Genomic DNA, 16021 nt, shown 5'->3' with positions numbered 1-16021 from the left:
ACTGAGGGAGCGCTGCACTGTCGGAGGGTCAGTGCTGAGGGAGTGCCACGCTGTCAGGGCGTCAGTGCTGAGGGAGTGCCACGCTGTCAGGGCGTCAGTGCTGAGGGAGTGCCACGCTGTCGGAGGGTCAGTGCGGAGGGAGTGCCACACTGTCAGAGGGTCAGTGCTGAGGGAGTGCCGCGCTGTTGCAGAGTCAGTACTGAGGGAGCGTTGCACTGCCGGAGGGTCAATGCTGAGGGAGGACCGCGTTGTCGGAGGGTCAGTGCTGAGGGACAGCCGCACTGTCGGAGGGTTGTTGCCGAGGGAGCGCCGCACTGTCGGAGGGTCAGTACTGAGGAGCGCAGCACTGTCAGAGGGTCAGTGCTGAGGGAGCGCCGCACTGTCGGAGGGTCAGTACTGAGGAGCGCAGCACTGTCGGAGGGTCAGTACTGAGGAGCGCAGCACTGTCGGAGGGTCAGTACTGAGGGAGCGCCGCACTGCCGGAGGTTCAGTACTGAGGGAGTGCCGCACTGTCGGAGGGTCAGTGCTGAGGGAGTGCCGCACTGTCGGAGGGTCAGTGCTGAGGGAGTGCGCACTGTCGGAGGGTCAGTGCTGAGGGAGCGCCGCACTGTCGGAGGGTCCGTACTGAGGGAGTGCCGCAGTGTCGGAGAGTCAGTGCTGAGGGAGTGCCGCATTGTTCGAGGGCCGGTGCTGAGGGAGTGCCGCACTGTCGGAGGGTCAGTGCTGAGGGAGCGCCGCACTGTCGGAGGTTCAGTACTGAGGGAGCGCCGCACTGTCGGAGGTTCAGTACTGAGGGAGTGCCGCACTGTCGGAGGTTCAGTACTGAGGGAGTGCTGCGCTGTCGGAGGGTCAGTACTGAGGGAGTGCCGCTCTGTCGGAGGGTCAGTACTGAGGGAGTACCGCACTGTCCAAGGGTCAGTACTGAGGGAGTGCCGCACTGTCGGAGGGTCCGTACTGAGGGAGTGCCGCAGTGTCGGAGGGTCAGTGCTGAGGGAGCGCCGCACTGTCGGAGGGTCAGTGCTGAGGGAGTGCCGCAGTGTCGGAGGGTCAGTGCTGAGGGAGCGCCGCACTGTCGGAGGGTCCGTACTGAATGAGTGCCGCAGTGTCGGAGGGTCAGTGCTGAGGGAGTGCCGCACTGTCGGAGGGTCAGTGCTGAGGGAGCGCCGCACTGTCGGAGGGTCAGTGCTGAGGGAGTGCCGCACTGTGGGACGGTCAGTGCTGAGGGAGTGCCGCACTGTCGGAGGGTCAGTGCTGAGGGAGTGCCGCGCTGTCGGAGGGCCAGTGGTGAGGGAGTGCCACACTGTCGGAGGGTCACTGCTGAGGGAGTGCCGCACTGTCGGAGGGTCAGTACTGAGGGAGCGCCTCAAAACAGCTGAAGCCCTTGGTGAGTAAAGAACGTCCAAGGGAGAGCCTGGAATTATACATAGAAGCAATTCTGACGGACAGGGCTGTTCCTGATATTATCTTTTCCAGTCCCTGGGTCGATGCCAGCTGATCCATCCAGATTCATTTCTTTGAGACTTTGTAGTGATTGGTACAACTGAGTGGCTTCCTGGGCATTTTCAGAGGGTCATTGAGAGTTGACCACATTGCTGTGGGTCTGGAGTCACATGTAGGCCAAACCAGATGAGGATGGCAGTTTCCTGAGCGAACCAGATGGGCTTTTCTTGACAATCATCGGTGGATTCAAGGTCCTCGTTAGACTCTTGATTGGAGATTTGTATTTTTTTATTGAATTCGACTTACGTCATCTGCCACGGCAGGATTTGAACATGGGCCCAAAAAGACATTAAAGCTGGATCTCTCAGTTACTCAACTGGTGACAATAGCACTGTGCCATCCCTGGAGAAGCAGCAGTTGGCGGAGTTCTGTGCCATCACTCGCTTCAGTAAAGGGCAGCAATTGGCCTCAGCACCACTGAGGTTATTCAGTATGTGGTCAAATTCTGAACTTTATAAACTGCCGACATCATTTCATCATCCGAGCCTGAGACAGGAGAAGGAATCAGCACGAGTCTGAGCCACTGACAAGAAGTTGAAAGGGTTCCTGCAGGACTGGGATTAAACTGGCTGGCCTGGGTAGAAAGGGATTCTGCATCTGATTTTGTCAATGTTACCATAATGTCTTGTCTAGACTGAAACACCTGAAGAGACTATCACTTGGATTTGAATTTTAATAAACTGGAAGAGCAGCCAACCAAAAGATTTATGCATGCTTGTCTGTCCAGTGCGTTACCATGACAACAGAGCTCTCGGTCTTGATGGCTGCTGTGAAACAAATGCTGATTGTGAAGTGACAAAGGATTTGTTCCTTGTGGCTACACAGGTCAGAGTGAAGCTGTACTGAGCAGACCCCCCCTACTGAACAGAGACAATTACTCAGAAATCTCTCTCACTCGAGATGTATTGGAGTGTGTGTGTGTGTGTCAGCAAGTGTATTCATACATTGTCTCCTTCTGTCTGCCTTTCTCTCTCTCTGTCTGCCTTTCCCTGTCTCTCTCTCTTTCTCTGTCTTCCTTTCTCCCTCCCTGCCTCTCCCTCCGTCTCTCACCATCTCTTCCTCTTTCTCCCATGCTCCTCAGTTTAGCCACACTACCTTCTGTCCCTCCATCCAAATCATTTAAATAAATTCAAAACACTTGCGGTGCCAGCACCATTGTGACACTCTGCCAGCCTGAAAAACACCCGTTCATGCTACAGAGATAGTGGGAACTGCCAATGCTGGAGTTTCCTGTTAGCCACCTGATAGACCCACACCATTTATGCAGTAATCTTCGATGCTGCATCTTATCAAATGCCTTTTGGAAATCTAACACAACACACCCACTGGTTCCCCTTTCTCCTCAAAACATATAACTGCCTCAAGAACTCTGGTTTGTTGGTTAGATATCATTTGTGCTTTTAAATAAACCATGTTGACACTGCCTGATTACTTTGAACTTATCCAATTGCCGTGCTATCATTTACATAATAACGACCTGGAAGATTTTCCTACGATGGATGTTAAGCTCACTCACTGTCAGGTTCCTGCTTCTGACTCCCTTTTTGAATAAAGGAGTTGTAATCACTACCTTCTCATCTAACGAGACCTTCCTCAAATCAAGGAGCTTTGGAAAATTAAAACCAGGGCATCCACTATCACTTTGTTAATTCTTTTCTGTTTTAAATATTTGTAGAGCCTCTTACTATATGCTTCCGTATTTCTGGATAACTTTCTCTCTTTCTCTAACTTTGCCGTCAATGTTGATTGTTTTGCTGTTTTATTATACACTCTGTCAAATCTCTTGCCTTCCCACCTGTATGACCTGATGCTTTTCCTGTAAGTTTGAAACTGTCTTTAACATTTCTAGTTTGCCCCAGATGGGGGTCCGGCCCTTCGAATTACTGTTTTTTTTACTCATTATAGTGTCTCTGATCTCATTTTCAGAAAGCGTGAAGCACGGGTTTTCTGGTCTATGTGGATAGAGCAGAGCAGGGAGGGATGAACTGAATAGCACTCTTAGAGATTCCATACAGACCAGATGGGCCTGACTGTGGTCCCCATGTGGTTGAGGGTATTACAATGTACATATATACGTGTCACTGATGTGCTTTAGCCCCAGGGGTCACTGGTAAGGCCTGCATTCATTGTCTATCCTCGCTTAGCCTAAAGATTCACTGGATCCAATTGAGAATCTCATTAGTCAATCTTCACAAGTGCAATGATAAGCCAACCACATTGGTGTGAGGCTGGAGTCATGTAGAGGCTCAGAGTGGGGATAAGGACCAGCTAGTCTCCATCCCTAAAGTGCCTGCGGGAATCTGTGTGTATTTATGAATATCTAACAGCATTCTGATCACTTGTCCAGCTTTTTAATACAGGTTCTGACTTGGAAAACTGGCATTTCCAAATTTTGACTCTGGCTGTTTGGTTTCTTGGGGCAGTAACAGAAAGACTACCCCTCACCAGGGTAAATCATTAAAGAAACAACTCAGTTCAGGTAACATTAATGTTTTACACAATCTGACAGCACACGGCGAGGCCAATCATGCTATTGTGCTGCGTGTTGTCTCCTTGAATGAGCCACTTTGGCCCACTCTTTGTGCTGTTCCCCATAGTCCACTTCACACATCCATCCAATTCCCTTCTCAAAGACACAACCCAATCTGATAGCATCACTCTCTCAGGCAGTGTCATGACCCCCTGTGAAGAAATGTCTCCACGTCTCCCCTTTCAATGCCTTGCTGTTTATTTCAAATCTGTGTCTGCTGGTTCCTGACTCAATTAGGCCACCTCTGAACCCAGCCCACCCACAGGAGGACAGTCCCAGCTCCTTCCACCTCGACACATTCACTGAGATCCCTCACTCCTGGGAATTTCCTGTGTGCGTTCTGAAGTCCCCAAGTTGGATATGATTCTCCAGCTGAAGCCTGACCATGGATTAGACAGGTTTACTGTAAGATCCTTGCTTTTTCTCCACAAAGTCCAGTATCCTGCAGAGTCTCACCTCCCTATCAACTTACCCTGAGACGGTGAAAATAAAAGCACAGACTGTTGTGAGAAGGTTTACTCTCTCTCTCTCTCTCTCTCTCTCTCTCTCTCTCTCTCTCTCTCCCTGTGTCTGAATTAAAGCCAATGCACAAAGACTGTGAAAATTGAAGTGCTAACTCAATAGACATCCTGAGTCAAAATTACTGGCTGCCCAAACTGAGGGGGCCAGCGACAGAAACTGGCTATATTTCATCCCCATTTCATCCAGACACTTAATCCACAAGGTCTGATTTCTTGCTGATGTATCCTGCCCATACGAACTCTTGTGTTTGTGAGGTTGGGTGTGTTTGCGTTTAGTAGGAAATATAATTTCGATTGATAACGAAGTCCTAAATAACTTATTTTGCCACTTGGTAAAGATTAAGATCCTTTACAATAAACAAGTTTTCATGTTTGTTGATGACACCTGGTGGGAGTCTTGACCTTGATACCAGTAAAATTAAACCATTTTAACCATCTTAGAGATTCAGTCAGACATTGTTTGTGGGAGTGGGGTTTGATCACTAGGGCACTGTCCTGTCAGAGCAGGGACATCCTACTGTAGTCAGCTTCAATAGGGCCGTGCACCGGAACTGGATAAGCTCTGGTAGGGGAGAGAAAATACTTGGCCACAGAGAATAGGAGGAGGGGACTGTTAATGAAATCGTATAGACAGTGAGGTTCCTTTAAGAGGTAAAGTGCTTTTCCAAGCTCAGAGATTTATATCGAAAAAGAAGCTTCTGCATCTCGCTGAAGATGTACAGCCAGTTCTAAGATGGAAACATGTATCAATTGGCTGTGTGATTAGAAAACTTAGGTTTGGTTTGATGATTTGGCAACTAGCTGGAATCAGCCAATTAATTTAAACCAGGCACTTAGCGATCGAAAGCCAATTCTATCTCTAATTTTAATTCTGATGGTTTTGACAACTTGGACCAATGTTATTGCAAGAAAATTGATATGTTATCCAAGGTATACGGGGAGAGGGCTTTTGCAAATCGGTACGTGAGTGAACCGCCATCTGAGAAATATGCATCTAGCTCTCACAAAAAATCGCTAAGCTCTAAGAAGGCACCATCTATCCATAAGAGGTACCATGGCACTTCTAGCTAGGAGTCCTCACAGAGAAAACATCCCTGACAGCTGGATCAGCAGAAGAAAGGCGTTTATGACTGGAGAGACAATGGAGAAGGCGGAGCATTCTGGAAGACTTTTAGAGACTAAGTTTTAATTTTTTTATCTTTTTCTCATTCTTTGAGTTATGTAAGTGGGACGTGTATTTATTGAAAAAAAATACCAGTAGAATTTTGTTCAGCTAGAGAATAGTTAGGAGTTATGGGCTGATTGTTCAGTTTGTTAGTAGTTCTGTTAGTTTGTTCACTGTTAGCGTTAAATAAATAAATTGATACTTGTTACCTACAAAGTGAGTATCAGGGATTTTCTTTCACCTTTTTCATAACAGGGACATTCAGTGAACTGCTATTACAGAGAGCTAACATGGGGATGACGGGTGGAATGGCCCCTTCAGCACTGACTCAGGCCATGGGGAATACCCAGGAGCTGCAAACCTAACCACCCCTGCTCTGTCCCTCTATTTTGCGTTTGGTTGGATATCTCTATGGGAGCATCCTCACATAAACATTCAATCGCCCCAAATGCAGTCACCACCTACCCACACCCCCAGAAAGAAACTGCCATTTCTGATTGGCCCCAGGGGCATCATTTCTTGCCTGTCTTCCCTTCCCATTATCAACAACTTTCTATAATTCAGAAACAAGCTTCTCAAGAAAGCTGAAAGATCACAGGATTTTTAAAAAATAAAACAATAAACAGTGGGTGCTGGAGATCTGAAACAAACAGAAACAGAAATTTCTGGAGAAACTCAGCAGGCCTTGCAGCATCAGTGGAGAGAAAGCAAAGGGTTTTTATTCTGTGCCAATCTCATCTGATGTTAATACTAGACAAGCCAGATCTCAGAGTGAATCCTGTAGACCATATGTTTCTTCCTTTTTAAGCACAGAGACCAGCGTACTTTTAACATGGCAATAAAATATTCAGTGAACAAAGAAAACATAAACTATAGTACACCAGACAAAGCAGTTGGTAAGGTTTCATAAGAAACTTCTGAAAAGGATTTAAAACTTACAGTATTCCCTTTTGAACCCAGCAATCTCCTGACAAACACCAAAACTCTAGTGATGAGTTCCCACTGTCTCCAGGTCAGGGCTTCATGTTCAGGCTGGTACAGTGGCTAATGGTTTCCTCCAGCACATTCCCTCGGTGCTGGATCCTTCCGCTGGAACTGTTCCCTGAGAAGCTGAAAGCAAAATACGTAAATAAGCTCCAGTAGCGCAATGTGACCACAAACACAGAACTTCCCCAAGCTGTGGTCCTGATAATGTTTCTATTGCACACATTGAGTGACTTCTGGATGATTCGGCTTTCTTTGTATTTGATTTATTATTGACATGTGCCTAAGTACAATGAAAAGTTTTGTTTTGCGAGTAGTACAGGCAGATCGTAGCAAACAAAGACATAGAGGTCATAGGGATGAGAGATAATGGGAACTGCAGATGCTGGAGAATCTGAGATAACAAAGTGTGGAGCTGGATGAACACAGCAGGCCAAGCAGCATCTCAGGAGCACAAAAACTGACATTTCGGGCCTAGACCCTTCATCAGAAAAGGGGGAGGGGGGATGGGGGGAGGCGGATCGAAGATGGATAGAGGAGAAGATAGGTGGAGAGGAGGCAGACAGGTCAAAGAGGTGGATAACAAAGTGTGGGGCCGGATGAACACAGCAGGCCAAACAGCATCTTAGGAGCACAAAAGCTGACGTTTCGGGCCTAGACCCTTCATCGGCTTTTTCTGATGAAGGGTCTAGGCCCGAAACGTCAGCTTTGTGCTCGTAAGATGCTGCTTGGCCTGCTGTGTTCATCCAGCCCCACACTTTGTTATCTTGGATTCTCCAGCATCTGCAGTTCCCATTATCACAGGTCAAAGAGGTGGGAATGGAGCCAGTAAAGGTGAGTGTAGGTGGGGAGGTAGGGAGGAGATAGGTCAGTCCGGAGAGGACGAGCAGGTCAAGGGGGCAGGATGAGGTTAGCAGATAGGAAATGGGGGTGGGGCTCAAGGTGGGAGGAGGGGATAGGTGAGAGGAAGAACAGGTTAGGGAAGCAGGGACAAGCTGGGCTGGTTTTGGGATGCAGTGGGGGAAGGGGAGATTTTGAAGCTTGTGAAATCCACATTGATACCATTAGGCTGCAGGGTTCCCAAGTGGAATATAAGTTGCTGATCCTGCAACCTTTGGGTGGCATCATTGTGGCACTGTAGGAGGCCCAGGATGGGCATGTTGTCTGAGGAATGGGAGGGGGAGTTGAAATGGTTTGCGACTGGGAGGTGCAGTTGTTTATTGCGAACCGAGCGGAGGTGTTCTGCAAAGCGGTCCCCAAGCCTCTGCTTGGTTTCCCCAATGTAGAGGAAGCCACACCGGGTACAATGGATACAGTATACCACATTGGCAGATGTGCAGGTGAAGCTCTGCTTAATACGGAAAGTCATCTTGGGGCCTGGAATGGGGGTGAGGGAGGAGGTGTGGGGGCAAGTGTAGCACTTCCTGCGGTTGCAGGGGAAGGTGCCGGGTGTGGTGGGGCTGGAGGGCAGTATGGAGCGAACAAGGGAGTCACGGAGAGAGTGATCCACAAGCTTCAAAATTTCCCCTCATCCCAAAACCAGCCCAGCTTGTCCCTGCCTCTCTAACCTGTTCTTCCTCCCACCTATCCCCTCCTCCCACCTCAAGCCGCACCTCCATTTCCTACCTACTAACCTCATTCCGCCCCCTTGACCTGCCCATCCTCCCCAGACTGACCTATCCCTTCCCTACCTCCCCACCTACACTCACCTTTACTGGCTCCATCCCCACCCCTTTAGCTTGTCTGTCTCCTCTCCAAATATCTTCTCCTCTATCCATCTTCAGTCTGCCTCCCCCTCTCTCCATATTTATCTTATAACCCTCTCCCCCTCCCCCTTTTCTGATGAAGGGTGTAGGCCTGAAACGTCAGCTTTTGTGCTCCTCTGATGCTGCTGGGCCTGCTGTGTTCATGGGGAGCTTAGACAGAGCGAGGTGTATAAGGTTATACTGCACAGGAGATGCACAAAACACAATCAGCATTAGTAAGATCGATATTACTTGAAGTTAGGGAGATCCCTTTAACAGTCTGATAACTACAGGGAAGAAGCTGTTCTTGAACCTGTTGGTGCATGTGTTGAAACTTCTATATCTTCTGCCTGATGGAAGACGTTGGAAGAGAGTATAACTGGGCTGGGAGAGGTCTTTGATGATGTTGGCCGCCTTCCTGAGGCAGCGAGAAGTGTAAGTAGAGTCCATGGATGGAAGGTTGGTTTTCATGATGGTCTGGGTTGTGTTCACAACTTTCTGTAGTTTCTTACAGTGCTGGGCAGAGCAGACCAGACCGTATGGACCCAGACAGTGCTGTCTGTAGTGCATCTGTAAAGGTTGGTGAGGGTCCATAGGGACATGTCAGATTTCCTTCGTTGCATGAGGAAGAGGAGGAGTTATTCCTGACCGTCTACGTGGGGATCCAGGATAGGTTGTCGGTTATTGTCACTTCTAGGAACATGAAGCTCTCAAATCCTTAACACCTCAGCTCCATTGATGTAGATGGGGGCATGTTCTCCTCTTTTTGTCCTGAAGTTAATGATCAGCTCTTTAGTTTTGCTGATATTGAGAGAGAAGTAATGATAGCACCAAGCCCTCTATCTGCTTCCTGTGTTCTGTCTCACCACTGTTTGAACCCCTGCCTACAATGGTGATGTCATCAGTGAACTTGTAGATAGAGTTCTGATGAAATTTGGTCTCACAGTCATGGGTGTATCGGAGGCACAGTCGGGAGCTGGCAGGGTACCTGGTGTTGTGGATTATCAAGAGGAAGCGCTGTTACTTATCCTTACCGATTGTGGTCTGTGGGATCAGGAAGCTGAGGATCCAGTTGCAGAAGGTCTTAGAGTTTGGAGATTAGTTTGGTCGGGATTAAGGCAGAGCTGTCGGCAAGATTTGAAGCCCTACATAGGTATCTTTATTATCCAGATGTTCCAGGGATGAGTCCAGGGATAGGGGAATGGTGTCTGCTATGTACCTGTTCCACTATTACGCAAATTGTTCTGTATCCGTGGATCCCTATCACAAAACAACAGATGTTTTGCATTTTGCTTTGTCTTAATACACAGATTTTATTTTCCTTTTTTTAAATTCATTCAGAGGATGAGGGCGTCACTGGCCAGGCAGCATTTATTACCCATCCCTAATTGCCCAGAGGGCAGTTCAGAGTCAACCACATTACTGTGTTTGCTGGGAATGGCAAGCCTCATCTCTTCACTGCAGAGAACGTCCAACCTCGTTACACAGGAGCAAACAGGCCTCCAGACTCCCAGGAGCAAGCTGTGGAGACCAACACACATAAAACAATGAGACAGGAGCAGGTGAAGGCACTCAGACAGTCAGTGTCGCTGGGGGGAGGGGGTGGGGACCCTGTGACAGTGTCGCTGAGGGGAGGGGGTGGGGACCCTGCGACAGTCAGTGTCATTGAGGGGAGGGGATGGGGACCGTGTGACAGTCAGTGTCGCTGAGGGGAGGGGGTGGGGACCGTGTGACAGTCAGTGTCGCTGAGGGGGGGAATGGGGGCCCTGTGACAGTCAGTGTCGCTGAGGGGAGGGGGTGGGGACCCTGTGACAGTCAGTGTCGCTGAGGGGGGGAATGGGGGCCCTGTGACAGTCAGTGTCGCTGAGGGGAGGGGGTGGGGACCCTGTGACAGTCAATGTCGCTGAGGGGAGGGGGTGGGGACCCTGTGACAGTGTCGCTGAGGGGAGGGGTGGGGACCCTGTGACAGTCAGTGTCGCTGAGGGGAGGGGTTGGGGACCCTGTGACAGTGTGAGTGAGGGGAGGGGATGGGGACCCTGTGACAGTCAGTGTCGCTGAGGGGAGGGGGTGGGGACCCTGTGACAGTGTCCTGAGGGGAGGCGGTGGGGACCCTGTGTCCTGAGGGGCGGGGGGGGGTGGGGAACCTGTGACAGTGTCTTGACGGGAGGGGGTGGGGAACCTGTGTCCTGAGGGGGGGGGGGGGTGGTGGGGACCCTGTGTCCTGAGGGGAGGAGGTAGGGACCCTGTGTCCTGAGGCGGGGGGTGGGGACCCCATGACAGTGTCCTGACGGGAGGGGGTGGGGACCCTGTGACAGTGTCCTGAGGGGAGGGGGTGGGGACCCTGTGTCCTGAGGGGGGGGGGACCCTGTGACAGTGTCCTGAGGGGAGGGGGGGGGGACCCTGTGACAGCGTCCTGACGGGAGGGGGTGTGATGAGGACCCTCATACAGAGGCAGCGAGACTGGCAGCCGATCTGTCGGGGACTCTGTGACTCTGACAGGAGCAAGAATAATATTTTTGTGGTAATACGGGTAAAGAAGACGCAGTGATCCATTTCTATTCAGTTAGGGCCTGCCTGGGGAGCTCAGGCCTGTGATTTGCACAGTGTGCACCAAGGACCCCTTGGTCTGGATGAGTCTGTGCAGGAGATGCCTGTGGCTGGAATAACTCCCCCCCGGCCCCGGCCCTCCAACCCCGGGTTATAGAGTGGGAGCAGTTATTGTGGGAACTTCAGGGCATTGACCAGGCCGAGGGTTTCAGGATGGAGTCACCCTCGAGCTTAAGGACATGCGGGTAGAGGGGCAATGCCAGGCAGAAGAGTGCACGAGGCACAAAATGAGACAATCGCCTGAGGGATTGTATTTCAACCTCAGAGAGCAGAGGGAGAAGGTCCAGGTCCCTCTGGAGTCATGCTTGGAGCAGAGTCCTCAGCACTGCAGGTGCTCCAGCTGCCTGGGTGAGGGTGCGGGTGTGAGGGGGGTAGTTTAGCAGCAGTAATCATGACTCCAGGACAGTAAGCCTCCTGGGCACCAGGGTTAAGGAGGCCACACAGTTTGTCTGCAGAGCTGTCTGACAGGCGAGGATGACCTGCCAGAGACGATAGTTCCAGTGACAGAGAAATGAGGTGCTGGAATCAGCCTTTTGGGAGTTAGTTGGAAATCGAAATGCAGGATTTGTGAGGTAACAGTCTGGATTACTCTCAGTACCATATAGCAGCGAATGTAGGAATGGGACAACAGAGGAGGTGAATGGATGGCTGGTGCAGGACAGAGCACTTTAGATTCCTGGGGCATTCCGACTGTTTCTGGGGGAGGAGGGAATTGTACAAGTTACGTGTGAACAAGAACATGACTAACACCCTTGTGGAATGGTTGGAAAATGTTGCTGGGGCTGTTTAAGCTGGATTGGCAAGGGCATGGAATCCTGAGGAATAACTCAGAGGCAGCGAGGCTGAGATGGAGTTCAAAGTTAAAACACAAATAAGTGAGTCTGGAAGGTAGTAGATGTAGATAAAGAAGTGAATTTAACAAGGATACATGGAATATATTTTAATACAAGGAGCCTGAGGAATAAGACAATGAGCTGAGGGCACAGACAGGTATGTGGGTTATAATACTTGGCAGAAAGATAGGCAGGACTGGCAGCTGTACCTTCCTGGTACTCCTGGGTATTCAGGTGTGGTACAGAGGAGATTAGAAGATGGAGAGGTGCTGTAATATTGATCGAGGATCAATGCTAGGTGTGAGGAGGGAGGGCATTTTGCACAGATCATTGGGCAGGGCCTTATGGGTAGAAGTGAAGCCACAAAGGGGCAAACATGCTGTTGGGTGTGTACTACAGCAGCCGCCCCCCCCCCACCCCCACCCCAGTCAGGGAGAGATACTGGATACATTTATAACCACATTTCAGAGACATGTCAGAGTAACAAGGCAGTAATAGAAAGGGATCCAACTCTCCGATAGCAATTGGGATAGTTTCAGTGGGAAAGGCAGGGAGGGTACAGCATTGTCCCATCATTAAACAGGGGAGGAAGGGGTAGTCCAGGAAATCCCAGACCATTCATTCTGGGGAAGTGATGGGGAAGTTATCAGACAGAATTGAACATTTGGAGAGAGCTGGATTAATCAGGGAGGGTCAGCGTGGGGTCATTATGAGAAGGCCGTGTTTGACGTATTTGTTGAGGAGGTAAACAGGAGGGTTAATGAGGGTGATACATCTAATGTGTCCAAACGTGCTTTAGTGAGGCCCTGTGTAAACAGTGGGACTGTATAAAACACTGGTGAGGCTCCAGCTGGAGTGCAATGTGCAGCTCTGGTCACCACACTATCTGAAGGATGGGATTGCACTGCAGCAACTGCAGAAGAGATTCACCAGGATGTGGCCTGGGATTCAGGGACTGAGGGATGAGGAAAGGCTGAATAGACTAGGACTGTTTTCCTCAGAACAGGGAGGGTTGAGAGGGGATTTGATAGAGGTGTACGAGATTATGAGGGACATGGACAGGGTGGATAGGAAGGCACTTTGTCAGGAAATAGAGGGTATAGATTTAAGGACAAAAGGTCAAAGGATAAGAGGGAAGTTGATGAATTTTTTTTCACCCAAAGGGTGATGGAGTCTAAACCTCACTGTCTGTAAAGGTGAATGAGTTATAAACTCTCAGAAAATTTAGCAGTATTTAGATATTGACTTGCATTTTCATAGACTCGAGAGCTATCAAACAAGAGCTGAAGGATGAAAATAGTATAGTCAGACCGGACGGACTGAATGGTCTCTTGTGCTGTATACATCTGTGAGTCCATATCTCTCCCTTCTTAATACAGAAATGACAAACTATCAATTCAGATTACCTTCTCTGTTTTTAATATTATCTATTATCCTGATATGGCTCCCCAGCTGTTTTATTCCCAGCAACATTCCGATGATTAATCTTTAATTCCTAGAGACCACATCTGGTTCTAGGAACAGCTGCTTAAAGCGGATCTGAAAAAAAGATAGAGAAAGGAATATTAGGGGACAGAGGGAGAGGAGTCTATGTAGTGTACAAACACCAGGAGCAACGTGTTGGGCTGAATGGCCTGTTCCTGTTTTGTGAAACAGCGGAATGTACTGCCTGAAGGGACACTGCGAGCAGGTATGATGTTCATTGTCAAAGGGGGAGAGGATGAACATCTGATGGGAACAGTTTTACCGGGAACAGGTTGGGGTGGAGGGAGGGAAGGTGAGATGGAGACAGAATAATGGGAAAGCTCTTGCCCAGGGCTAGTATAAAGATTTGCATGTTAGAATGGATTGACCGCGGGAAATGCAGGGTTACAGGGTCTGGGATAACAAAGTGTGGGGCTGGATGAACACAGCAGGCCAAGCAGCATCTCAGGAGCACAAAAGCTTTGGGTCCAGGGTCCAGGGTCTGGGTGGGATACTCTTCGGAGGGTCGTTGTGGACTCGACGGGCCGAACGGTCTCTTTCCACACTGTGGGGATTCTAAGATTCTTGTACAGTCCCTGTGAGCCGAATGGCCTCCTCCCATTCAATGAAATTTGTCACGTTCTGTGGCGGTGCGTGTTTCTGGATCAGAATCAGACATCACCAACATTTCCAAATATGGAGATTTAGAATCGGGCTGGAGAGGTTTGGTTAAACCAGGGGCTTGTAGTGGGGTGCTTACTGAGACCCTTAGTGCGTCCAGGGTCTCCGGCTCTCACTGTGGTTTGACCACTGCGTTGAGGTGGCGCCTGGCTGCGCCTGGTCCATGCGCTGACGCCCAACCGGGGGGGCTGGACCCAGGCTGAGAGCAGCCAATGGGGCGGCAGTAGGTTGGCCCTGACCTGACGCTGTCTCTATGTAAGGACTGGCAAGGAGCCGGTTCCCCTGCATACAGCGTCTGATGGAGAAGGGGGTTATAGACGGCTTCAGCCCTTGCTCCGTTTCGGCTCCGCAGCCCCCCAGTGCCCCTCCTGCTGTGCTGAGCCTCCTCTCTCCGCCCAGCCTCCAGCTTCCATGAGATTTTTTAGGCTCACCTTCAAGTGTTTTGTGGATTGCTTCTGAAATCTAACGACCTATTGACTTTGTGTTCAAATCATCTCAGTCCCATCTTTGCACCATGTTATCAGCCTCAACACAGCTTCATTCAGGTGGGTAATGCTTCCACACGCACGCAAGGTGTCACTTTCGCTTTGAGCTGCAATGTAATCGAGTACTGTCTAAACAAAAGCACAGCCTCTCTTAAATATATCCGGGTTTTATGACTAAAATCAGCAGGTAGGGAGGGGGGGGGAGAGAGAGAGAGGGAGCTGTACTGTCTGTTAACCAGGGGTTTGTATTCAGTGAAACGAAGCCTGTTTTAAGATGGTGTAGCCCTCGACAGTGAGAGAGTGAGTGTAACAGAGCTGGTAAAGAGTGAGTTCCCTTCTGTAAGGTTCTGAGAAATAGTGGCTCTTCTATTGAAAGCAGTCTTACCCTTTGGTGAACTTAATTTTATTTAATTTTTAAAAATAAACAAAATTGCTAAAAGTCACGTGCCCTCAAAATAGCTGCCTTTTATCACAAGCCGAATGCACTCAGGGGCTGAATGTTGCAGTCATACAGTCATTGATGGAAGCATACGCTTTGGTCCAGGCTGACCAGGGTTCCCAAATTAAATCAGTCCCATTTGCCTGTGTTTGGCACATATCCATCTAAACCTTTCCTATCCATGCACCTGTTCAAATATCTTTTAACTGTGGTAACTGTACCTGCTTCTGCTACTTCCCCTGGCTTATTCTGTAAGTCACTTCCACAGGTTCCAGGTTATTCTGGGCTTAAAGTGCTGTCTGGGTGACTTTTACACTCCCACACTGCAGTACCCTTCAATCTGGCTCTTTGAAAATCCACCAGCTGTGGTCAGCACTAGCCCAGGTGCCCACCCCCTCTCAGCAAACACCAGTTTCCATTCACTTTGTTCTCCTTTCCTCCACCCACCCCCCCCCCATATTTTTCTCCTCCCTAGCCCCTTGCTCACCTGCTGTTGGGGGGGAGGGGGGAAATGGGGAGAAGGGTGTGGGAGATGCATGTTTCTCTCAATTTTATACAAATGTGAAAACAGAAGTTTGGTGTGAAATGTCAGGGATTGGTGGCTTAGACCTCCTCGTTGTCTGAACACAGACTGGGGGCTGTCAACTGGAATATGCTGCATGATCCATGCCCCCTCTGACATGGAAATGCTCTGAGCAGATTCCAGAGAAACATGGCTGATTGCAGACCTGGCAAATGGCTGTGAATGGGGTAAAGCTGCAGGCCAATCTGGCAGTGCTGTGTCCACGTCGCTTTGATAAAGTGGCACATTTTGAAGGCAGTTCAAAAACCACGTTGTACCCTTGGCTGTAGTCAAAGAAGCACTAAACAGTTGGTGAAATTTTATAAATCACTGGGTTAGGCTATGGATTGAGAATTGTTTGGTTCTGACTGTTTCTACTCACTCACCCCCCCCCCCCCCCCGGCCTTGGAAAGATTATCGTGGCCTTGGAGGGGGTTTACGATAAAGGGACTGGGGCTGAGGATCTGCAGTAATTGTGCAGAGTCTGTGGGACTGTGTCCATCAG

General features: G+C 49.5%; 1 protein-coding gene and 1 long non-coding RNA gene across 2 annotated transcripts in view; one reads left to right on the top strand and one right to left on the bottom strand.

The window, feature by feature from the left end:
- Positions 1 to 8474: 8474 nt before the first annotated feature.
- Positions 8475 to 14655, bottom strand: LOC132210252 (uncharacterized). Its single transcript, XR_009446477.1, has 3 exons — positions 14462 to 14655; positions 13292 to 13424; positions 8475 to 9966 (listed from the first exon to the last, which is right to left on the bottom strand). It is a non-coding gene; the product is annotated as an uncharacterized LOC132210252 (long non-coding RNA).
- The window catches only part of LOC125460281 (sodium- and chloride-dependent creatine transporter 1-like), a 105397-nt gene continuing 103680 nt past the window's right edge, over positions 14305 to 16021 (top strand). Inside the window, exon 1 of the mRNA XM_048547563.1 lies at positions 14305 to 14575. Within this exon, the coding sequence (XP_048403520.1) occupies positions 14545 to 14575 (31 nt within the window). The 5' untranslated portion in view covers positions 14305 to 14544. The remainder of the gene's footprint in view (positions 14576 to 16021) is intronic.

Source organism: Stegostoma tigrinum, chromosome 11, assembly GCF_030684315.1.
Source record: "Stegostoma tigrinum isolate sSteTig4 chromosome 11, sSteTig4.hap1, whole genome shotgun sequence".
In the NCBI taxonomy this organism is placed as follows: domain Eukaryota; kingdom Metazoa; phylum Chordata; class Chondrichthyes; order Orectolobiformes; family Stegostomatidae; genus Stegostoma; species Stegostoma tigrinum.
The sequence above is the reverse complement of the archived record's forward strand: the minus strand, read 5'-3'. Positions and strand labels throughout refer to the sequence as shown.